This window comes from Sorex araneus, chromosome 1 (assembly GCF_027595985.1).
Source record: "Sorex araneus isolate mSorAra2 chromosome 1, mSorAra2.pri, whole genome shotgun sequence".
Lineage (NCBI taxonomy): Eukaryota > Metazoa > Chordata > Mammalia > Eulipotyphla > Soricidae > Sorex > Sorex araneus.
Window position 1 is genome coordinate 415,929,576 of NC_073302.1, and position 24,793 is coordinate 415,954,368.

The 24,793-nt window shown below is 36.6% G+C and overlaps 1 protein-coding gene across 2 annotated transcripts in view; it reads right to left on the minus strand.

The window, feature by feature from the left end:
• ASZ1 (ankyrin repeat, SAM and basic leucine zipper domain containing 1) overlaps positions 1 to 24,793 on the minus strand; it is a 52,285-nt gene that overhangs the window by 9,877 nt on the left and 17,615 nt on the right. The window contains exons 5-10 of one of the 2 annotated variants that reach the window (XM_004602068.2): positions 17,546 to 17,657; positions 16,292 to 16,426; positions 10,548 to 10,672; positions 9,762 to 9,837; positions 8,433 to 8,489; positions 4,873 to 4,982 (exon numbers count right to left, since the gene is read on the minus strand). In XM_004602068.2, coding sequence (XP_004602125.1) covers positions 4,873 to 4,982; positions 8,433 to 8,489; positions 9,762 to 9,837; positions 10,548 to 10,672; positions 16,292 to 16,426; positions 17,546 to 17,657 — 615 coding nt within the window. The remainder of the gene's footprint in view (positions 1 to 4,872; positions 4,983 to 8,432; positions 8,490 to 9,761; positions 9,838 to 10,547; positions 10,673 to 16,291; positions 16,427 to 17,545; positions 17,658 to 24,793) is intronic. The other variant, XM_055144749.1, reaches the window with a different exon arrangement.

Genomic DNA, 24,793 nt, shown 5'->3' on the forward strand with positions numbered 1-24,793 from the left:
AGTCACATTGCCAGAAGATTACAATCAATCAGTTAAACTTTTCTTGCTGTTAGTTTTCTTATGACTTAATGACTAATTTCTTCTTTAAAGAATGACTTTGAACAAATGGGATGTAAAACCTTTTCCATACAGCATGTAAACAAAGTTTGTGATTTAATAACAAGGTCAAATTCCTGAAATATATGTCTGCCAGTTTTACTTTTTAAAAAAATTTGACATTATTCATAGGTGAACCACTTAGGATGATACACATTCTTTAAGCATTTTAAATCCCACAAAGTAAATTTATAAGAAAAATCTGCCATCATACAAGTAACTCATAAAAGTTTTGATTTGCAAGTCAATCATGTAGTCACTTTAAAAAATATTCTTCACAGAAACAGAAAAATTTCTTATTTGTAAGCTTCACCATTGAAATCCTTGAATTCAAATATTTAAAAATGATGTTACCCTGAAACAATAAGGCATTATTTTTGACTATATTTGCTACAAGTAGACATATTAAGAGAAAGAGAAATATTTTAACTTTGCAATAAAATTAAAAAAAAAAAAAGGTGAGAGGCCAGAGCAACAGTAGGGCACTGCCTGGTATGCAGCTGACCCAGGCTTAATCCTTGGCACCCCACACAGTCCCCTGAGTCCCTCCATGAGAGATCCATGAGTGCAGAGCCAAAAGTAAGCCCTCAGCACTGCTAGGTATGACCCCCGCAAAAAAAATAATTAAAAAAAAATAAAAGAAAGATATGTCGATCATTGAAACTGTCTCCCGGGAAACATTTTTTAATGCTAAAATCAGGCTTTAGAGTTAAAATATGAAAGTTCATGTGTACTAGAGATAGTACAGCGGGGTAAGGCACTTGACTTGCATGCAGCAGACCCAGGTTCAATCCCCAGTACCCTCTATCATCCCCCAAGCACATGCCTCTCTGAAAGCCCGGCAAGCTACCAAGAGTATCCTGCCCACACGGCAGAGCTTGCAAGCTCCCCATGGCATATTTGATATGCCAAAAACAGTAACAATAACAGGTCTCATTCCCCTGGCCCTGAAAAAGCCTCCAATTGTTGGGAAAGACGAGTAAGGAGAGGCTGCAAAAATCTCAGGGCTGGGACAAATGGAGACATTACTGGTGCCCACTCGAATAAACTGATGAGCAATGGGATGACATTGACAAGTGATGATAACTAAAGCATTATGCTTGGGGGAAGAATTAAACTGGACTCTTTAAATTAAAATGTGTATTCCAATACATTAAATGGAAAAATTAAATTGCTGTCACTTTTAATCAGCTGTCAAAGAAGTTAGAAAATACTAAATTGGTATTAAGGTAAGATTAGATGACAATGAGGAAAGAGGATAACATGAAACATAGATAACTTGTGTGAGTTTTGAAAGCAAGAATTCCTTTTTGACATTTACATAGGCTTTATTCCTCTGCTTATGTCTTTATGATATTTTAACTACTATTATAGCACCATAATTTATGAAGTTGTTCAAAAAATAGTTTTTGAAGCATTCAATGTTCAAACACCAATCTATCCACCAATGTTGATAATTTCTTTTAAAGAGAAGAATTTTAGCATCAAAAGAGTGAGCAGAAAAATGATTTAAGAAGAGATGCTTACAACATCTATGTTCACCGAGGTGCTTCTATTTAGTATAACTAGGATATGAGAATGATCCAAATGAGCAATGATAAGGGACTGGATAAAGCTCTTGCATATACACACATGTGAAATTACTGATCTGAAAATGAAATATGCAGCTTAAACACATGAAACCTTGAAGTTCACTACAACTTAGATGGAACTGGAGGGTAGTGTTAAGTGAAATATGTCAGAGGGAGAAGGAAAAATACTAGTCATCCCAATCATCTACGGTGCATGAGAAACAAAAGAAGCTTGTTTTTGACTGATTGCAAACCTTTGGTCTTGGATTACAAAACTGATAGCATCATGAAGAAGTAAGAGGATGGGAAGGAAAGAAGAGTAGACAAGAGTAATTTAGGAACAGTGGTGGGGTGTCCAAGTGGCAGTAATCTAAACCACAATCTGTACATCTAAACCACAAATGTCAACACTACTGTAAACGTATTACCTTAACTACAATAATAATTCAAAAAATGAAAAAAGAAAAGCTTACATGAGATAAAATACAGTACATAACATAATTAATCTAAGTACACAGAATGAGGGAAACACTTAGTTCATAATTCTCCAAAGGGTAAAGAAAGTTACTGTAAAAATAAAATTTTATAGGTTGGTTAGCAAGTAATGTTAAGTGAGGAAAGTTAAAAAGTATTTGGTTTCATGGAAGGCAAATGATTATCGTGGGTTACTAGAATTCTAAAATCTAAGTATTTTTAATATGGGGAATGTCTACTTGTATTAATACTTATGAAAAATACTGAAAAATTAATTATCATCTTAGAGGTAGAAGAAATGAAGTTTTTAATTCTATCCTACGTTTAAATTCTTTAATAAGTAAGCAGTGCATTACATAAAGAAATTACATGCAATAATTATTCTGGAAATTATTTACTCTTAATGCATTTGAAGAGTGCTAGTTTTTCACAGCAAATCACGTGATAATATTAACCTAACCAGTGCTGAGAAGTGCTTAGGGCCAGGTTCTTACATAAACCATAAACATTTAATATTAATTCCAGGTTTGGAAGGCTGGTTCAATTACTTAAATTCCAATAATATACTCTGCCATACAAACAGTCAAGGAAGAAAAAATCATGTAATCAACTGACAGAGAATAAGTAGTGGACAAAATCCAATAACCATTCATGACAATACTCTCAGGAAAACAAAAGTCAAAGCGATAGCACAGGGGTTAAGGTGTTTGCAACCTTGACACCAGATGGTTCTCCAAGTAAACCCTGAAGGCCCTAAAGCACTTCTAGGGGATCCTGGTTGATGCCCCCCGCATCTTGAGGCCTATAAAAAGTACCCGATGTGCAGGCCTTCCCATTGTACCACTAGCCTGGTTGGCTGAGATTATCAGGAGTGGACCCTGGGTCCCTTGTGCACACCAAATGAGAGTACCCCTCCAAAAACATCTTCCTCGATCTTACCAAAAAATTCTTCTATAGAAAGCATTTAATTGGGGCTGGAGAGATATAACAGTCAGGGTAGGGTGCTTGCCTTACACATAACCAACAATGCTTTGATCCCTGGAAACGTTCTACTTAATAGAATTTATGCAATTCCTATTAAAGTCTCACAAATATTTTATAGTTGTAGAAGAAAAAAAATACATAAAGTAAAAACAAAGTAGTTCTAGGGACAGAGACATAGTACAGGGATTAAGGCACTTGCTTTGCATGCAGTTGTGGGTTGAATCCCCAGAAACACACACGGTCACCTGAGTGCTGCCAGAGGTCATTCCTGAGTAGACCTAGAAATAGCCCTTAAGGGAGCACCACTGGCTGTGGTCCCAACCCTCTTCCCTACAACATAACCAGTAGAAAAAGAATACTAACATCAAACGCTGGTAAGGAAGCGAAGCCAACAGATTTCTCACACACTACAGTACACCGAGAATATAAAATGGTACAGTCTCTCAGAGAAAAGTGAGCAGCTTCCAAAATATTTTTAAAAAATGCAACTATCAATGACCCAGAAAGCTCCCTGAAGAACATTTATCCCAGAGAAATGAAAATTAACTTTCACAAAAACTTCTGCAAATGAATGCTCAGAGCATTTTTATTTGTAATAGACCCAAACCAAAATCTATTCAAACTCCTCCAACTGGTAAAAAGCTAAACAAATTACATATCCATAGCACAGATTTATAACTAGAAATAATAAAAATGATTGATATATGAAATAACTTGAATGAATCTCAAAGAAATTAGGTTGGTTCAAAAAACAAAACACCTCACAACAGCAAACCTCAAAATGCACAAACTGTATGATTCCTTTTATATAGCAATCTTAAAATATCATCATGAAAAATAATTGACTGAGAGTTTGGAGGCACAGTTATAAAGGAATTTTAGAGGAACCTTGTAAGTAAAACTATGCTACATATAGATTATGATAGTGATTACATGCAACTTTACATGTGATATAACTGCATAGTTATACACATAAACAAGTGGGTACATGTATAACTGATAAAATAAGAATCAGCTATGTGGACTGAACTAGTATCAATTTTCTGATTTTGATACAATATAGAAGATATTAAAAGAAGGTGAGGCTATGCAGACATTGGAACTACTTGTATATCTCTTTCAATGTTCTCTGTTAATTCAAAAGAATTTCAAATAAAAAGTTTAAAATTAAACAATATTAAGATATTGTAAACAATACCATCACGATCTCAAATACATACTATATTATTGATCTATTGATACCAATATATTATTAAAGCACTTTGGTAATATTTTATACTAGTAGTAAGTGCTTTACAGTTTATAGTACTGAAAACAATCTCTATATACTGAAAACAACTTATACAATAAGGCTGGAAAAGAACTGAACTACATAAGACAAACTTTCTTACTGTTCTATACAAAAACATTACTACACTGTATTTTTAGTTTGACACTGAATAAGAACTTCAGTATGAAAAGGAAGAGTTATTTTATTTACTACATTTTTCAAAATACAATGGAACATTTAAAAATGTTCTATGTGAATTAACATGAAGACGTATCATTGCTTTGATTCTTAGTTAATGGAATATAAAAACTGAATTTATAAAGTTTTCCTATTACAGAACACAATAAAGTGCAAAATGATCTAACCATTTCCTTAGGAAAAATGATAGTATCAAGAAAAATGATTTAGACATTATCAAAACTAAACTAAAAAAACAGTTCTAAACAATATTAATGTAAAGCAAGGAGTTAACTTTACCTGATTTCTAACTTCGCCACTTCGGGTAATTCTCCAAACTTTATATCTTCTACTTCTAGTTCTTTAAGAGCAGCCATAATTTTCTGTTGATCTCTACTAGTAATTCCATTCTAAGCAAAAATAATTTTAAGGTGAACCAATATAGCTGCATTTGAATTACTTACTATTTAAAAGAAAAGTTTTCTACTTGACTCACTTTTTAAAAATACATACATAATGCAAAAAATACGCATGATAAACATATGGCTTGCTTGCAATTAATCATTAAAATATTTTGGTATTTAAGTAAGAGATAGCATTCAGTGGTAATGAATTTGCCTTGCATGCGGCTGACCCAGATTTGATCCCCAGTATTATATATATTCTCCTGAACACCATTAGGAGTGATGCCTGAGCGCAGAGTCAGTAGTAGTCCTGAGCACAGGTAGGTGTGGTTCAAAATTTATATGTACTGACTACAGTCAATTATTGTACTATACAATTATTGAACTACAATATAAAATCCATAAACAAAAATTAGTAGTTCATAAGATAAATTTTCCCCCATCAAAACATTAAAAACAACGTTTTCTTCAAAATAGTATTATCATAGACAAGCTAAAATTAAATCTTCTAAGCTGGAGAGATTGTATTGTAAGGCATCTGTCTTGTACACAGCCTGGGTTCAATTCTGGCACCACATTGAAAAAATAGAAAGAAAGAAAGAAAGAAAATGAAGTCTTCTTCTTTTTTTTTGTATTCTACCTTTAATATTAGCTGAATTTCTAGCCTTGATTTAACTAAATAATATCTTCATTTTGCTTTTCTGTAACACCCTAGATTTCACATTTCTGGGGCTGAATAGATAGTGTAGCAGGCAAAGCTTGCCTTGCAAGTAGCAGACCTACCTGGGTTTGATCACAGCTTGGCATATGGTTTATGGAGCACCTCTAGGTGTGGTCCAAAAACCCAAAATAAACAACTCAAAAATCAAAATCAAGTTCCCAACAAGTTCATGCAGGAAAATTATTATTTTTAAGTATTTATCATAGCATATTAATAAAATAATTCCTATCCTTAAATGCTACTGAAACACTGTAAGAATATCATAGGAAATTTAGGTATTATATCTCCATAATCATATCTAATTAAAAATTTTGTAATGGTTCTATCCAAAGATTTAATAAAATATTACTTGAAGTTTGGAGCATTAGGATTTTTACTGTCACTGTCATCCCGTTGCTCACCAATTTGCTCGAGTGGGCACCAGTAACATCTCCATTGTAAGACTTCTTGTTACTCTTTTTGGCATATGGAAAACGCCCACGTAGCTTGCCAGGCTCTGCTGTGCCAGTGAGATACTCTCGATAGCTTGCTGGGCTCTCCGAGAGGGGCGGAGGAATCGAAACTGGGTCGGCCGCATACAAGGCAACTGCCCTACCAGCTGTGCTATTGCTCCAGCCCAGGACTTTTTTTTTTTTTTAGTATTTTATTTTTTTATTTTTTTTTTAAATTTTTTTATTGAGTCACCATGTGGAAAGTTACAAAGTTTTCAGGTTTAAGTCTCAGTTATATAATGCTCGAACACCCATCCCGTCACCAGTGCACATATTCCACCACCAAGAATCACAGTATAGCTCTACCCCGCCCCCCCACACCCCTAGTCCACCCCACGCCCCTAGCGCCCCCCCTCCACCTGTGTAACTAATAAATTTCACTTTACTTTCACTTTGATTGCATTCAATATTTCAACAAAACTCACTATTATTGTTTGGAGAGTCTCTCCCCTAAAGTCGGACCTGCTTAAAAGGAAGCATTAGAGAATTTGTTTTCCATTGCTGAGGATGAAGAGGTATGAGGTCGAGTGACCACACTTAGCGGCCTCACAGTTTTGGGTTTCTGTATTTTAGTATTTTAGTAACTAAGTCCAGAGAGATATCTGCCAGAAGTTGCATCATTGCGAACTTGTACTTCTCAGTTACATTATATTCCACATATGAGTGCAATCTTTCTATGTCTGTCTCTTTCTTTCTGACTCATTTCACTCAACATGATACTTTCCATGTTGATCCATTTATATGCAAATTTCATGACTTCATGTTTTCTGACAGCTACATAGTATTCCACTGTGTAGATGTACCAGAGTTTCTTTCACCAGTCATCTGTTTGGGGCACTCCGGTTTTTTCCAGATTCTGGCTATTGTAAACAGTGCTGCAATGAACATGGAAATACAGATGCCATCTCTACTATACCTTTTTGCCTCTCCGGGATATATTCCCAGGAGTGGTATTGCTGGGTCAAATGAAAGCCCAGTTTCTAATTTTTTGAGAATCGTCCATATTGTTTTCCAAAAGGGCTGAACCAGTCGGCATTCCCACCAGCAGTGAAGAAGAGTCCCTTTCTCCCTGTATCTACGCCAACACTGGTTGGTTTTGTTTTTTGGGATGTGGGCCAGTCTCTGTGGTGTGAGATGATATCTCATGGTTGTTTTGATCTGCATTTCCCTGATGATTAGTGATGTGGAACATTTTCTCATGTGCCTCTGAGCCATTCGGATTTCTTCTTTGGGAAAGTTTCTGTTCATTTCATCACCCCATTTTTTGATCGGGTTGGCAGTTTTCTTCTTGTGGAGTTCAACTAGTGCATTGTATATCCTTGTTAGCAACCCTTTATCAGATGGGTACTGCATAAATATCCTTTCCCATTCTGTAGATTGTCTTTGTACTTTGGTCACTGTTTCTCTTGAGGTGCAGAGCTTCTTAGTTTGAGATAGTCCCATTTATTTATCTCTGTTTTCACTTGCTTGGCCAGTGGCCTGTCAGCTTTGAAGATACCTTTGGCTTCAATGTCGTGGAGGGTTTTGCCGACTTGTCTTCAATGTATCTTAGGGATTCTGGTCTGATGTTGAGGTCTTTAATCCATTTTGATCTGACTTTTGTACATGATGATAGGTGGAGGTCTAAGCCCAATTTTTTGCATGTAGCTGTCCAGTTTTGCCAGCACAATTTGTTAAACATGCTTTCCTTGCTCCACTTCACATTTCTTGCTCCCTTATCAAAGATTAGATGGTCATATATTTGGGGGGATGTGTCAGAGTGTTCAACCCTGTTCCATTGGTCTGCTGCTCTGCCTTTGTTCCAGTACCAAGGTGTTTTAATGACTACCACTTTGTAGTAGAGTTGGAAGTTGGGGAGGTTGATTCCTCCCATTTTCTTTTTCCCAAGAATTGCTTTAGTTATTCGTGGGCAGCCCAGGAATTTTAAAGGAGAAAAAATAAAGATGAAAGAATCCATAGTTTTATATAGATAAAATATAATGCCTGAGTCATTTATTTATTTATTTATTTATTTATTTATTTATTTATTTATTTATTTATTTATTTATTACTTTTTGGGTCTCACCCGTTGATGCACAGGGGTTACTCCTGGCTTTGCAATCAGGAATTACTCCTGGCGGTGCTCAGGGAACCATATAGAATGCTGGGAATTGAACTCGGGTCAGCCACATGCATGGCAAATGCCCTACTGTCAGTACTATTGCTCCAGCCCCAATGCCTGAATTTTAAAATATTGATACAAACCTTTGTAAACTCATCTTTCCTCATGGTTAAAAGATGTCTTAAAGTTATATCCCTCTCCTGTAGAAAAGGGGAGAAAATCATCATTTAATATAAATAATGCATTAGAAGGGGAAGTAGATAAAAGTATTAAGTTAGTTATATGCTACCACTTATATTCAACTTTCTAGAGGGGGAAGGAATCACAAGAGTAGAATTATAGTACCGGGTAGAGAGTAAAGTATACTACACTATATACAGTATGTATTAGTTTAGACTAAAAGAAACTTTTTGGCCTTTTGGGTCACACCCAATGATGCTCAGGGGTTACTCCTGACTCTGCACTCAGGAATTACTTCCGGTGGTGTTTGGGGAACCATATAGGATGCTGGGGATCGAACTCAGGTTGGCCACGTGCAAGACAAACACCCTACCCACTGTCTTACTGCTCCAGCCCTTAAAAGAAAATTATTAACACATATAAAAAGCAGCACTATAAGTGTTAATAGGTTATATGAATATTTCAAGTTTCCAACTGATTTAAGAAAAAAATAATTTTCACAAATTGGAAGAAATTTCAATAATGTACAATAAATCACTACTCTGGAATACCTAAACAGAATGCTAATATTCCCAGGGACAGCCTATCTTAATTTACCCTGATGTATAACTCTTTACTGTTTCAGTATCAGGTAAATGGCTGATAGTCATTAACTCAAATTCTTTATTACATGTCTAAAGTGCTATTATATAATAGCATGTATAACAGTATATGATGTAAGTTAATGTTTATGACAATTCTATGTTTATGACAACTCTACACTAGGACTCACTGTCCTTATAAAAAAAGAGGGGAGCTTAGGAGACAGCTCTAATGGCTAGAGTCACATCCGGCATACAGAGGCCCTAAATTCAATCCCTGGCACAGCCTGGTTTCTCTAGAACATCATGGGTGGTTGTGTGACAAGTACCAGGGGAGTGGCTTTGGTGGTACCCGCACTTCTGAGTGTAAGCAACACCAAAATGCTGGGTTTGCGCAGCCCACAGAGAGTTGAATAGCTTATAATGAAGCAGGAAGATGGGCAACACCAAATCCAACTGAAGACTGGTTATTCTTAACTTAGACGAGTTATTCTTTAAAGCTCAGGCAGTAGGAAAAACCTATTTCACCCAACCATATTCCAATTTATGTGCATTCTACAAAAGCAACTTTTAAATGCTTATTATATTTTCAAAATGAGATATACTAGAAATTAAAAATGTAATCAGTACTCTTTTATAAGCTTGCTCATGAATGCTTAATGCTATATTAATCAACAAACAAAACTCATTGTAGTTTGTACAAAATCTTACCTTTAATAAATCTGTCATATGTTCAAGTCCAAGACCATGTAAAAATATTTCCAGATCTCCAAATGCTGTATATGAACTACACATATTTATAGCAATGTCAATGTCATAACACACTATAAATTCACAAGCAATAAAATATATTTACAATGCAAAATGAGATGGCAGTAAGAATGAATCCAAGAAGAATGCATTTGCAAATTTGCATACTTTACCAAAGGAGTGATAAAGGCTTCTTAAACACATAAAGAAAATGCTGATAGTAAAATTAGCTCGTTTCTCCTAAAATGAAAGTCTTTACCAATATATAGTATTTATGAAATATCTATAGATGAAAATATCTTTAAATTCTAAACAGTGAAATGCAATTATTTTAAATTTGGGTAAGAAGAAAATGATTCTGTGCCTGAACAACTATTTCCAGGATGAAATACATTTTTTACTTCAGATTATAAAATCAGAAATATGACATGAAAAACTGGAAAGCAAACTGTACTACAGCTTTAATAAAAATTTAATAAATATTTAATCTTAGAGCCTTTTTAAGAATAAATTTTAAAGTTTAATTTTTACTATTAAGCTAAAAAATTACCCACATCAATGTTCGTATGCACAAATAAAATTTTTCTTAAATTCTGGAAAACAAAGTACCATTAAATCCAGATATTTCTAAGTGATAGAGATGCCTAAAATACCACACAATTTAAAAGTTATCACATTTACTATAATAAATTAAAATGCACAATTTTTATTCACATAAATGTGTTTTGTTAAACTAAAACACATTACCTAAATATGTGATCTTTTTCTTTATCAGGTTCTGTTGTCAATAGTTTGCAAATTGTCTCTTCTTTAGTTAGCTGCTGGAGTTTTCCTTCCAAAGGATTTAAAGTCAAAGAAAGAAAGCTGAAGATCTGAAAAAGTAAACAAGCCAAAGATACTTAACATCACAATATGTTATCACTTAAAGATAATAGAAATTAACCATATGTTGGAACAACAAACACCCACAAATGGCTAAAGCAATTCTTGGGGAAAAAATGATGGAAGGCATCACACTCCCCAACCTTAAACTCTACTACAAAGCGGTAACAATTAAAACAGTATGGTACTAGAACAACGGCAAAGCCACAGACCAAGGGAACAGGGTGGAATATCCCTACACACAACCCCAAATGTATGATCATCTAATCTTTGATAAGAGAGGAAGAAATGTGAAGTGGAGTAAGGAAAGCCTCTTTAACAAATGGTGCTGGTACAACTGGACAACCACATGCAAAAGAATGGGCTTAGACCTCGACCTAACACCATGCACAAGTCAGATCAAAATGGATTAAAGACCTCAACATCACACCACAATCCATAAGGTACATTGAAGACAAGGTCGGCAAAACCCTCCACGATACTGAAGATACAGGTATCTTCAAAGATGACATGCAACTGAGCAGTCAAGTGGAAGCAGAGATAAACAAATGGGACTATATTAAACTAAGAAGCTTCTGCACCTCAAAAGATACAGTGACCAGACTACAAAGACAATTTACAGAATGGGAAAGGATATTCACCCAAGCCCATCTGATAAGGGGTTGACATCAAGGGTATATAAGGTACTGGTTTAACTCTATGAGAAAACATCCAACCACATCAGAAAATGGGGCAAAGAAATGAACAGAAACTTTCTCAAAGAAGAAATATGAATGGCCAAAAGGCACATGAAAAAATGCTCTTCATCATGAAATTTGCTTATAAATGGATAAACATGAAGAGTTTCATGCTAAGTGAGTCAGAAAGAGAGGGACAGACATAGAGGGACTGCATTCACTTGTGGAGTGTAGGGTATCATCACACGAGGCTGACACCCAAGGACAGTAGATACAAGGGCCAGGGGGATTGCCCCATAGCTGGAAGGCTACTTCATGAGTGGAGGGGAGAAGGCAGATGGAATAGAGAAGGGATCACTAAGAAAATGATGGCTGGAGGAACCAGTTGGGATGGGAGATGCATGCCGAAAGTAGATAATGGGCCAAACATAATGACCTCTCAGTGTCTGTGCTGCAGGCTATAATGCCCAAAAGTAGAGAGAGAGTATGGGGAATATTGTCTGCCATAGAGGCAGGGGGTGAGTGGGAAAGGGGGGGTATACCCTGGATATTTGGTAGTGGGAAATGTGCACTGGTAGAGGGATGGGTTTTTGATCACTGTGAGATTGTAACCCAAACATGAAAGCTTGTAACTATCTCACTGTGATTCAATAAAATTTAAAAAATTTTTTAAAAATGCTCTTCATCACTAATCATCAGGGAGATGCAGATCAAAACAACTATGAGATACCACATCACACCCCAGAGACTGGCACATATCCCAAAGAATAAAAGCAACCGGTGTTGGCGTGCATGTGGGGAGAAAAGGACCCTCTTACACTGCTGATGGGAATGCTGACTGGTTCAGCCCTCTTGGAAAACAATATGGTCACTTCTCAAGAAGTTAGAAATTAAGCTCTGATTTGACTCAGCAATACCACTTCTGGGAATATATCCCGGAAAGGCTAAAAAGTATAGTAGAAATGACATCTGCACTTGTATGTTCATCGCAGCACTGTTTACAATAGCCAGAATTTGGAAAAAACCGGAGTACCCGAGAACAGATGACTGGTTAAAGAAACCTTGGTACATCTGGTCCCAGCAAGTGCTTGCAGCCATGTCTCCAGACTGTGAACTAAGCCTTTGCCCCATGCTGCCCCAGGAAGGGAAATGATGCAATTTCCAACATAAATCTCCCTGGGCTTAATTACTAAAATACAGAAATCCTAAATCCTATAAGTCGCCACGAGACTTATATCTCTTCATTCTCATCAATGGAAAACTAATTATCAAATGCTTCCTTGTCAGTAGGGCCGTATTTTTAGGGGGTAAACTCCAACAACAAGTTGTGTGTTGAAACTCCAACAACAATAGTGAGTTTTATGTCGAAATATGGGATGTAATCAAGGTAAGAGAAAATGAAGTGAAATTTATCAGTTATGCAGGCGGGGGTGGGGGTGGGGGATGGGAGGTGGGAGGTATACTAGGGTTTTTTTGGTGATGGAATGGGCACTGGTGAAAGGACGAGTGTTTGAGCATTGTATAACTGAGACATAAGCCTGAGAACTTTGTAACTTTCCACATGGTGAGTCAATAAAATAAATTAAAAAAAAAGAAAAGATGAAGTCATGAACTTTGCATATAAGTATATAAGTGGATCAACATGGAAAGTATCATGCTAAGTGAAATGAGTCAGAAAGAGAGAGACAGACATAGAAAGATTGCACTCATCTGTGGAATATAAAAAACAGAATGGGAGACTAACACCCAAGAATAGTAGAAATAAGTACGAGGAGGTATGCTTCATGGCTTGGAAGCTAGCCTCACATGCTGGGAAAAAAGGTAGCTAAGACAGAGAAGGGAACACCAAGTAAGTGTGGTTGGAGGACCTGCTCAGGTGGGAGATGTGTGCTGAAAAACTATAGATTTTTTTTTTTAATTTTATTGAATCACCATGTGGAGAGTTACATAGTTCTCAGGATTATGTCAGTTATACAATACTCAAACACCCTTCCCTTCACCCGTGCCCATATTCCATCACCAACCACCCCATTAAACCTCCCGCCCCCTCCCGCCCCCCCAGTCCCCGCCCTTGTAAGTGATAAGTTTCACTTTGTTTACGCTTTATCCTGGTTACAGTCCATGTTCCTCACTATTGTTGCTAGGGTTTCCCCCAAAAAGAAAAGACAGTCCCACTGTCAAGGAAGCATTTGATAGCTCTCCATTGCTGAGAATGTAGAGATATTAAGTCCCACTGTTTGTTACATAACTTTTCTATTTTTTTTCCCCCCTCGTCCCGCGCCACCGAGATCACGCCTGTTTAGTAATCACCACGCTGCCTGACAAAGGGAAAACAAACCAAAAAAAGATGGTTATTTCCCGTCATCAGCCGGCGTGGGGCTCTGGCTTAGTTGATAGCCTGGTAGAATGTCTGCAAGCAGTTTCTGGAATCAAAGGTAATACGCTGGTATCGGCCCCGGCTCGAGATTCCACCAGCGTCCCGCTGTTCCAAGTACATAATAATTTATTCCCTTGTATCCCATTCCCATGCCACCAGGTCCGTGTCAGCTTAATGGACATCATACTATGGTTAACGCCACGCCGCGTTTCTTCCCGAGAAAGAAGGATATTTCTTCTCAGCCGGCGTGGGGATATGGCTTAGTTCAGTCTATAGAGATGGCTACCACTTTGGTGGCCTTCAATATTTCAGCAACAGACTTACTATTCTTGTTAGGATTTCCCACCAAAGTCCGACCCGTGAAAAACTATAGATTGAACACGATGGCCACTCAATACCTCTACTGCAAACCACAACACCCAAAAGAAGAGAGAGAACAAAAGGGAATGCCCTGCCACAGGGGTGGGGTGGGGGGAATGAGATGGGGGGGTGGGAGGGATACTGGGGTCATCAGTGGAGGAGAATGGGCACTGGTGGAGGGATAGGTACTCGAGCATTGTATGACTGAAAGACAAGCACGAAAATATGTAAATCTGTAACTGTACCCTCACGGTGATTAATAAAAAAACAATAAATTTAAAAAATTTTAAAAAGAAATTACCCATATGATTTTATACCCAGAAAGAAAATTTTTGCTAGGTGAGAGGGACAGAACTTTGTAACTCATTACTTGAAGAACAACTCACTACTTTGAGAACAACTTTTATGAAACCAAGTTATTTTCATGATCTAAAATAATAATTTGGAAAAATATATCTCACTCAAAAAAGTAAAAATTAAAGATAGTCATAATAATATTCAGTAAAATATACAATGAAAATTCCATTTAGATAGTGACTGAGAAAGATTAAAAAGGTAGTACCATTACACTGTAAAGTGGAAAGGAAATAATAAGCATGATTAAATGTAAACAAATATTAACTATACCTTAGAGATAAGGAATTACTTAAAAATGATTTTTAAATGATTATGTAGCATAACCTGCACTATTTAGGTTATGTTATATAATCAGCAAAAATATAAAATCACGTCTCAGTTCAAAAAACAATTTAGAACTCAGTTATCTCTGATACTGTAAAATGTGTTGAACGCATAAATTCAATGGCAACTACTCTATGTATTTAATAATGCAGTAAACTAAAGTTTTCAAATTTTTCTGCTTATAAGAAACTCCACATTTCTTTTTGAAGTTTCACATGACTTTAGTGACTAGTACTTATTCTGTAATAATTCTGAAACAGTTTTTGTTAAAATATATATATATATACATACATATATATATATATATATATATTTTTTGCTTTTTGGGTCACACCCAGCGATGCTCAGGGGTTACTCCTGGCTTTGCACTCAGGAATTACTCCTGGCAGTGCTTGGGGGACCATATGGGATGCTGGGGATCGAACCCGGGTCGGCCGCGTGCAAGGCAAACGCCCTACCTGCTTTGCTATCGCTCCGGCCCCTGTTAAAATATTTTCAATATGTTTATCAAATTACTCAAAACATTAAGCTAGCTATTTTATATGCAAAGCAGCATGGTCTAATTGCTACAGGTTTGGACTTTGGAATGTTATATGCTTTCAAATTATAAAACTTAGTTTTAGCAGCTTTTGAACTATGAGAGTTTTATAATTATATTTGATACTTAGAAATTACAGAACTTTGGTTAAAAGTTTTAATGCTCATACCATAAGTTTATATCAGCGAAGTAATTTAATAGATGGAAAATATCTATTACAAAATTCACAACTAAATCATATGCTAATAAGTTATCACTTTATTATGTACCTTGTCTAATGCATAATACAGCTTAATCTAATATTCAAATTGCCTAATATACATAAATTAAAATTTGAAATGATGCTTAGTTACATGCTCAAATTCTGCTACTTTTTAAATACACTGATGAAATACACTTATTAAAATATGAACCCATTTGAAACGTTTAACATTGCATAGTTGAAAAAATAAAAAATAGGGGCCAGAGAGATAGTACAAGTGGCTATGGCACTTGCCTTGCATGCAGCCAACCCGGGTTCGATTCCCAGCATCCCATGTGGTCTGCCAAGCACCATCAGGAATGACTCCTGAGTGCAGAGCCAGTACTAATACCTGAGCATCGCCAGTATGCCAAAAATCCCCAAAAATATAATTAAAAAATGCAAAATAAAACTGCATAATTTTAATTTTCTTTCTAAAGGTAAAATAAGATATAATCCTTTACATAATTATACAGCTATGTAATTTTTAAATTACATCACAAAATACCTTCTTATTTAGCTACTTACTAGCTAAAAATAATATCCTAACAAATATTTAATATATTAATTTATATAATAAATATCCTACAAAAATTTTTGTACTATCTGGTATCATCTGGCAGGAGAAAAATATGTGTTTAAATATATAGTATTAGACAAATACACTATTATTTTAGTTTTGAATGCTAAAACGAATTTATATAAATGATAACGCAGCATGGCACAGAAGGATACCTCTAGATGTTTATTTCTTTTTGCAATTTCACTTGCTGTCCTCCCATCTTTAGTTTGCAGTGTTTTATTAGCTCCAAGTTCAAGCAACTTTAAAACGACGTTTTTATGACCCTGACGTGCAGCCCATGTTAGAGCCTGTAAGAGCAGGAGAAAGTTGATCTTTAGAGAGGGAGTGTAGAAGAGACACAGAGAAAACCTTTTCAATAGTATTTATGGCAAACAAAAAGGGTGAGGGGGCTGGAGAAATAAGAGTGGCAGCCGACCTGGGTTCAATCCCCTATCCTGCAAGGTCCCCCAAGCTCCACCAGGAATAAGCCCTGAGCACAGTTGGGGTGGGACCCTATCCCCTGAAAAATGAACACAGTTCACTAATGGAGTGATGCAATCTTGTTTAACAATATAATGTTAACTTATTTCCAAAGCTGTGTCTGCAAAAGCAGAGTCTAGCTAGGACCCGGGTTGTATTGGGCCCCATGTGACAGTGCCCGAAGGCTACTCCTGGTACAGAGCCATTTGTGCAGTCCGCAGTTTATTTTATAAACCCAGGTGATGTTTGCACATGTACAATAGTGAAGTGATGTTATGGACTGAGATGGTTTATAAGTCAATCATTGGACCATTTTTTTAATATAAACAAAGAATTCTATGTGTATTTTAGAGCAGTGCTTCTTAAAACTTCTTCCACTGGCATCCTCTGCTCACCTGACATGACAATCAAGCTCTGCCAGAAACACCTTAGCTTCACTATGTGTTTGATTTTGAACTAGTCTTTGGTTACTGCATGTCCAGGAACTTTTTAGGGCTGCCCCAATTTTTGCAGACCCCACATCCATGTACATGACTCAATAATGGGATGGCAACTAGATTTTAGAACACAGGCGCTTTCTTGTGTTTTTCAGTTTCTCAGTCTAAAAGCAAGGTCTAAAGGTGTCATTATTTTTTCTTTTCCTTTCCTACTTCAGCTATTGTTTTTCTTTTCTAATTCAGAGTTTCCTAAAGCAGGCACGGAATGGTCCAGGGGAGCTGATAGTGACCTTGGTAATGGCGGGTACTTCCTGTTTGTTCCCTTAAAGAGGGTAGATTTCTAGGGAGATGGCGAGTGATTTCTTCCTTGAAAAAGGGGGCAGGTCAAATAAATGCGGAAACTTGTATTAGCTCATCTTGATTTTCACTTCTTAGAAATGAGTGGATTACTGATAACAGTAATTCGTGGTAATGTCTTAGGAACAAAAGGAGTATACAAGCAATTCTCACAGTATAACCATTCTCATCTTGAATATTGACTTCTGCTCCATGAGCAACAAGGAGCGCAACCACCTGAGGGTGACCGTCCCGTGCAGCATACATAATTGGAGTCATAAATCTCCTGGAGGAAGAAAGTAAACATTGATGTTACTGCATAGTAACTCAACTCGAGAAATTTAGCCATACACAATACTGTATTATTTTAAAAGCAAAGAAATGAAAGGTTTTAATAAATTAGGTGATTCAAAAACCCAATCTCAGTAAGTAATGTGAGATGACATTTTTAAAAGTATTGACTGCTTAAACAGCACCCTCTAGTGAAGAAATGTTTTTTTTAAAAATCACTACACTTTCTAATGTAAAGTTTTATTAATTCACATAATTCAATGCAGTAAGATACGAGTATCCATAAAATGCTTACACTTGCAATTTATTGATGAATAACAAAATAAGGTCCCTGTCACAATATTTCCTCATATTAAATGTTTATTACTTTGTCTTATCTCTTAATGTATTTCATTGTTATTCCACTGTAAAACAAAGAATTTCACTGACTTGGAGGTTTCCTTTAATCAAGGAAGATATCCTGCATGAGGCTCAATAGTCATGAGCATATCTTGCATTCTTGAGTTCTGGGTACATCCCAAAAGGGAAGGAGTGAGAATGGAAAGTAAAGACAAGATTGTTGCAGGGGAGGGAGGGAGAGAAAGGGAAGACTGAGAGAGAGGGAGGATGGTAGAGGGAGAAAGGAGGTGGAGGAAGAGGGAGAGGAGGAAGAAGAGGAAGAGTTTAAGACTCAAATATTTTGCACTGAACTTAGTATCACAATTGTTGTAAGAGAGTTCTGGGGTTAGGTAAGCGGGTAGAATAGTGGGTAAGGCACCTGCCATGTACGTGGCTGACACATGACCGGGGTAGATCCCTGGGACCCCTTGTGGAGGCCCTAAGGTCTACTGGAGTGATCTCTAAGCATAGAGCTAGTGTAAGCCCCAGCACAACATGGTGTGACCTCCATAATCAAACAAATAAATAAATGAATAAATAAAAGGAGTTCAAGGATTCTGGGCCCAGTCTTTCTGTATCTGTTTTAAATATGATTCATATCTCAAAACTTTCATAAAAGAACAAAAATATAAATAATCTTAGAAATCTGTTTTGATATAAAGGAAGTTCTTGGCTTCTGTTACATATACTACCTATGAACAGAACATCCCTCTAAAATATTTCTTTAATACAAGATATATGTGGAATCTGATCACTTCACACCCCAGAACAAAAAAGGTTAACATATTTTTCTTCTAGTTTCCAGTGTGCTATTATTTGAATGTTTTATTAAAATACCATAACCATAAGGCATTGTCTTTTATACCTTAAGTATATCCTATATAGTAGCTTGATAAAAAGATCATCTTTACAATGTCAAAAATGAATTTCCTACCAGGTCAAAAATGAACTTCCTATTATAACTGAAGCAAACAGAAAACATATAACATATCATACAAAATTATTTGTGTCTACTGGTCAAATTCTTCATTAACTTTGAATCAGATGTCTTGACCTCTCTTCTCATCCCCTCTCACAGAACAGCACGATGATTCAAAATAAGAGTTGGTGGGAAGGGCGCACTAGTAAAGGAATGAGTACTGCGACATTCTATGACTGAAATCCAATCGTGAACAACTTTGTAACTGTTTCTCATGGTGATTCAATTAAAAAAAAAAGTAAGAGTTTCAGAATCAGAAGCCTAACAAAATTTTAGATCTACTTGTTAGATAACACTGGGTTGTCCTTGCTCCTTCCAAATGGAGCTTAGGCTTACTGAGTTACTCCCATAACAGTGCCCCTGAGGCACACTCAACTCCATCAAGGACTAACAATCCTACATTGCTTTTCTCTTTCCTTTATGTCATCTGCATATTTTATTTAGCAATGTCCTTTTTGTATAGACATAATTCATGCTATGCTTTTGTAACATGGGAGTTAAATGACTCCAAGTAATATCTACTCCAGGGCATCCATATTTACTTGACTTAAGCCTCAGTTGCCTTAGTTCCTAGCACTCCAAAAGTAGAGTCCCACGGGCAAGCTGTAAGCTACCCTGGCATCAAAAGGAGACAAGCTAAGCACCGTAAGTATATTAACTTAAGAGCACGGTGTTGGAACAAACTCTGTCATGACCCAAAAAAGAAGTAACTGAATAAGGATCGTGCTGGGATTAGGAAATAACCTGGCCTGAAGACTGTGGTCTGGAATATATAGCAAAATGTCCCCCAGGAAAAGCCAACCTTTAAGCTTAATAGATCTTTTGCTGTATTCATGCAAAACGACATTGCTAGAAATATCATAAGAAGTAAATTTACTATGATTGTTTAAATGGTTACTAGCTGAGGAAAGGAGAAAGCAATACACCCTGGAGACGGAAGCCTGCTCTGGAGAGGATCTCCTAGTAATTTTGAGTGTTGAACCCTCAGATGAGACTGTCTTTGAGTTAATCTCCTGAAGGGGTGAGTGACTTTATATCTGTTTGTTATGATAATGTTCTACCCCACCTTTCTCTATCCCCACCCTTCATGATTGCTATAATAAGTATGCTGTAAGGGGAAAAAAATGGGAGGATGAGAACTGAGACGTTGGGACTTTGAGGCCTAGAGGGTCTGTGAGGACTAGAAAGTTGACTAGAGGATGAGAACGGAGACTTTGAAGACTTTGGGACTTTGAGCAACAGAAGGAGGAGCAGATGACGATGATGAATGGAAGTAGAGGACTATGAAACCAAATGAGACGAGGAAGAGAATGTGATAAGGTAGAGGACTTTGAGGTCCATGAGGAGACTAAGATGACGGAACTATCATGACTGGGAAAACCACCAAAATTCTGACTATGATCTTGCTGTCAGGGGAGAGATTGGATTACGCCGGGGAGGAAAGAGAAATAAACTAATTACCAACCAGCCTGGGGCGCAGGCCCAGTTTCTCTGTTCCCAGGGTCCTTCGTCCTCCACCATCTAGCCTAGGGAGGCGGCTTTTGGCCACTGAATGCTCAAGTCCCGCATGCCACCATGCTTTTTCTTTGAAACTCACATTTACTAACAATGACCATGAGAAAACTCAGTTTCTTCAACTATAAATTGGAGGTCATAATAGTATGTACTTCAAGAAGTTGTTATGAAAATCATGTAATTTAATAAACATGAAATGTCTCGCACGTGTTTGCTATCATCACTCACTGAAAACACATTTATTAAGCACATATTCATGCCATGTGCCATTATTTTAAGTGCTATAGGAACAGCAATATAAAGCCCAAACCATTAACCAGTTTAAGTTCACATCTAGGTAAGTTGCGTAGCTACTGCTGCTATTGTTGCAAGACAAACAGACCAAAGAGTTGGAGCATGAAGATTTTTTTTTCATAAATTTTAGCTTTTTGGATTCCATAGGCTTACATAAATAGATCGATGACATCTATAAAGATTTGACAAGCCTGCCCGAATCCTGTGTTTTCATGTCATGATATATTTTCAGCTTAAAAAATATCATCAATGTATTACTCAGTAATACTTGCACAATATCTCATTTACACATATTTCTAAAAATTCAGATTAACATTCTTTTCAATCCTGAAGTTGAATGCATCTCACTACAATAGAATTAATGATCTAAACAAACTTATCAAAACTCAGCAAGTCTCTTCTACATAATTACATATTTATTTAGTTGAAGATTAACCTTGCCATCACCCAGACTAGCCAAGTATTTTATTTATAACTAAGTAAATCCCCTTGCGAACACTCAATATTTTAATATGCTTATATTAGAAAATTACTGGTGCCCACTTGAGCAAATAGATGAGCAACAGGATGGGCAGTGATAGTGATATTAGAAAATTATGAAAATATATTAAATGTAACAACATAGAGCACCTAGTTGTTTCTCTCTAATGTCTGCTTCTATTTAAAACTTTTCAAGCTTTCATGGTATATATGCATTATTTACAATTATCACTTCATTGTCCTAAATTCATGATAAGATATAATTGAATAGAGTGAAAAAGTCTCAAAGGTTGGCCGGGGAGCTAGCTCCGTGACCTGGGCCTGTGCCTTGCATGCACAGGGACCCAAGTTTGACTCCCAGGATGGCATGCACAGTCCCCAGAGCACACCCCCATTCAGCGTTGGAGGCCCCATAAGCACCACTAAATATTTCAAGATCTATAAACTTATTTCTGTGTGAGGTTGGAACCCAGTATTTCATATACCTTTAACTAGCTACCCAAATCCCTAGCACCAAATGATGATTCATTTCTTTTCATGGTTTGAAATGCCACATTAATCATAAACAACAATTTCACATGTTCTTGGATTCTATCCTAGATTTCCTTTTCTGTTTTCCTTCTAGAGATCAGTAATCGTCCTCTACTAATACCATACTGTTTTAATTATTATGATTTATTTTTAATATAAAGTCTATTCTGTTGGTATCATTACTCTTATTTTTAACAAAACAATTTTTAAAACTTAACTCATACATGTATACTCTCCCTTTAGAACACTACGAAAACTGATATAAACTGGGTATTTCTCCAGATCTCAGCAGAGAGAACAAATTTTACATAAACATATGTATGCGGACATTTTATAACATAAATAATCTGCTGTTCATATAATGCTGTGACTTGCCAATAAATTTAAGACTCAATTTCCTTCTGAGTATTGCTTTGTATGAATTCTACAAGTTTTCATATCAAGGTTTTAATTGGTATTCAATTTGAAGTTTTTCCGCTTCTATTTAAAACATTTCTTTTATCCAGAAATTCTTAAGGTGTGAAATGCCAAATTAAACACAGGGTAGGCTCTACCTATAAAATTTTAAATTCACAACAGTGTGGTTATACATATCCTTTGTGGCCTAGAACTTGGCCATATTTTTAAAATAATCCTTGTTTTGAAAATAACCTACAAGTATAAACTACGTTGGAGTCATAATTCTAGATAAATATAAATTATGTACACTTGTTAAGTGCTATTTGATCTCTTCCTGCCCAAACTATTTTTCTTTAGAAAACTGGACTTGCAGTGGTAAACTTAATAAAGTTTATGCATATTGATCTTCAATAATGCACACTTGAAATTTATGTTATAATGCAGTATTCAACAAAAGTTTTCATAAATAATTTTTATTTCTTCTAGTTATGCCTAGGACCAGAGAGAGAATGTAGGAGGTAAGGCACTTGCCTTACATGTGGCTTCTTCCGACTTACTCTGTCTCAAATCGCTGGCACCACATATGGCTCCCATGCACCACAAGGAGTGGTTTCAGAGAACAGAACCAGGGACAAGCCCTGAGCACTCCCAGGCAGGGCATCTATATATGTTTATCTAACCTGACTTGTCAAATTTTCACTGTCGTGTTTAGAGGTTCTAATACAGGAGCATACCTACTCAGCCCAAGAACAGGCCATTTTCTATTCGGGTTGAAGGTCATAATTTTTCATCTGGAATTTTTAAAAGAAACACAATATGGCCAAAAAGCAAGAGATTCTAAGAACTGGTTTACAGAATCACAATAAAAGTCCAATAATAACATGGGTGCAGGGAAGATAATTCAAATGGGTTTGAATTATCCTAAGCCTCAGGAGCATAAGCCTGAGATGCTCTAAGGCCCAGTTTTATCTTCAGCACCACAAAGATGGCTAGTCTGAGCACTCAACCAGCTGACCAGTGGGCCACAATGCTGGAAAAATGGCCCCTGGTCCCTGAGTGCCACCTGTGAAGCCCCTGTAAAAATGAAGTAAGACACAAGGATAGGATGGATAATTCATATATATGAGACTCTGGGTTTGTTGTATTTTCAGGATGGTTTACACAGTTATCTCTCCCCTGCTGAGGTGCTTACAATTTGCTTATCAGTGGTACATTTCCAGGAGGACATTGTGTGATTTCTTATCAGAAAAGGTGGTGGCAAGTCAAATTTGAGAATCTCTGGCCTAGATGTAAATGTTCATTCATCCTCTTCTGTCTAGATATACCCTTTACTCCACACTGAGTACTTTCCTTTGCCAGCTTCAGTTTGTTCATTTCTATTTATTCTTTAAACTTTCATTCCAAAGATAAACCTCTAAAAAACTAGTTCTATTGTCTTTATTCTTACTGTGCTATAAACACGTGCTAATGTATAATCTTTACTGCTATACTGTCAAAAGCTTTAAGTAGGAACTGCACCTTAATAAGCCAGTGCTACTAAAAGTTTTCTTTTCTTCATTAACGATTTTCTTCACAAATGTTAGTGTCAGGAGCAGAGCAGTTAAGAATAAAGCAGTTTTGGTGCTGGAGAGATAGTACAGTAGGTAGGTAAAGCGCTGCCTTGCCCACAGTCAAGTCAGGCTCGATCCCCAGAAACCCTCATGGTTCTCTTAACCCTGCCAGAAGTGATTATTCCTGGCCCTGGGTACAGAGCCAGGAATAATCCCTGAGAACCAAAAATATAAAAGGAAATTAAAAAGAGAAAAATGGGTTAGGCTAGGGCAGTAAAGGCTGGAATGCATACTTTATACCCCGGATCCAGGTTCAATCTGCACCACAGGATTCCCAAGCACTATGAGAGTGAACCAAACCCTGAGGTGGGAGTAGCCCCACATTGCTTATAGTCCTCAAACAAAGAAACGAATAATAAGGTTCAAGCACCTTTATATATGTAATAAATTTCTCCCCATGAGATTTTTGTCTTTCTAGTAATTTCACTAACATAAACTTCCACTAGAGGGCAGACTAGGAAAAGTAGAAACAGGTAACTTTATAATGACGCATTTATCAATTCTTGGTACTATGGTAAAATGAGTTTTAGCCCAACAAGTTTCATTACGTCAATCTTGTAACTATAAAGGCTATCAAAACTGATAAAATAGATACATTTTAAGGCAATGTAGAGAAATAAAGGCAGCTAAAATATGTGAATCCAAAATTCTAGGGAGAAAAGCATTTGTTGCACTGAGTCCCATGTGGTCTGTCACTTTTTCCCTTGACTGATTCGCCAATTTCTGGGAAGCATAAGCAAAAAACAATACTGAGGCCTTCTTACATGGCTAGAGTCTCAAAAACTGAAATTCAGGATTACCAATTGAGAAATTCAGGGCTACGAGAAAGGATGAAGAGTCTGAAAAAAAGGGAAAACAGTGATCTGCAGAGAGTCATCTGCTACGCTTTTGCTTTGAAGGCATTTGAAGCTTTCTAAGAGGCACAAAATTTGTGAGGGACACGGA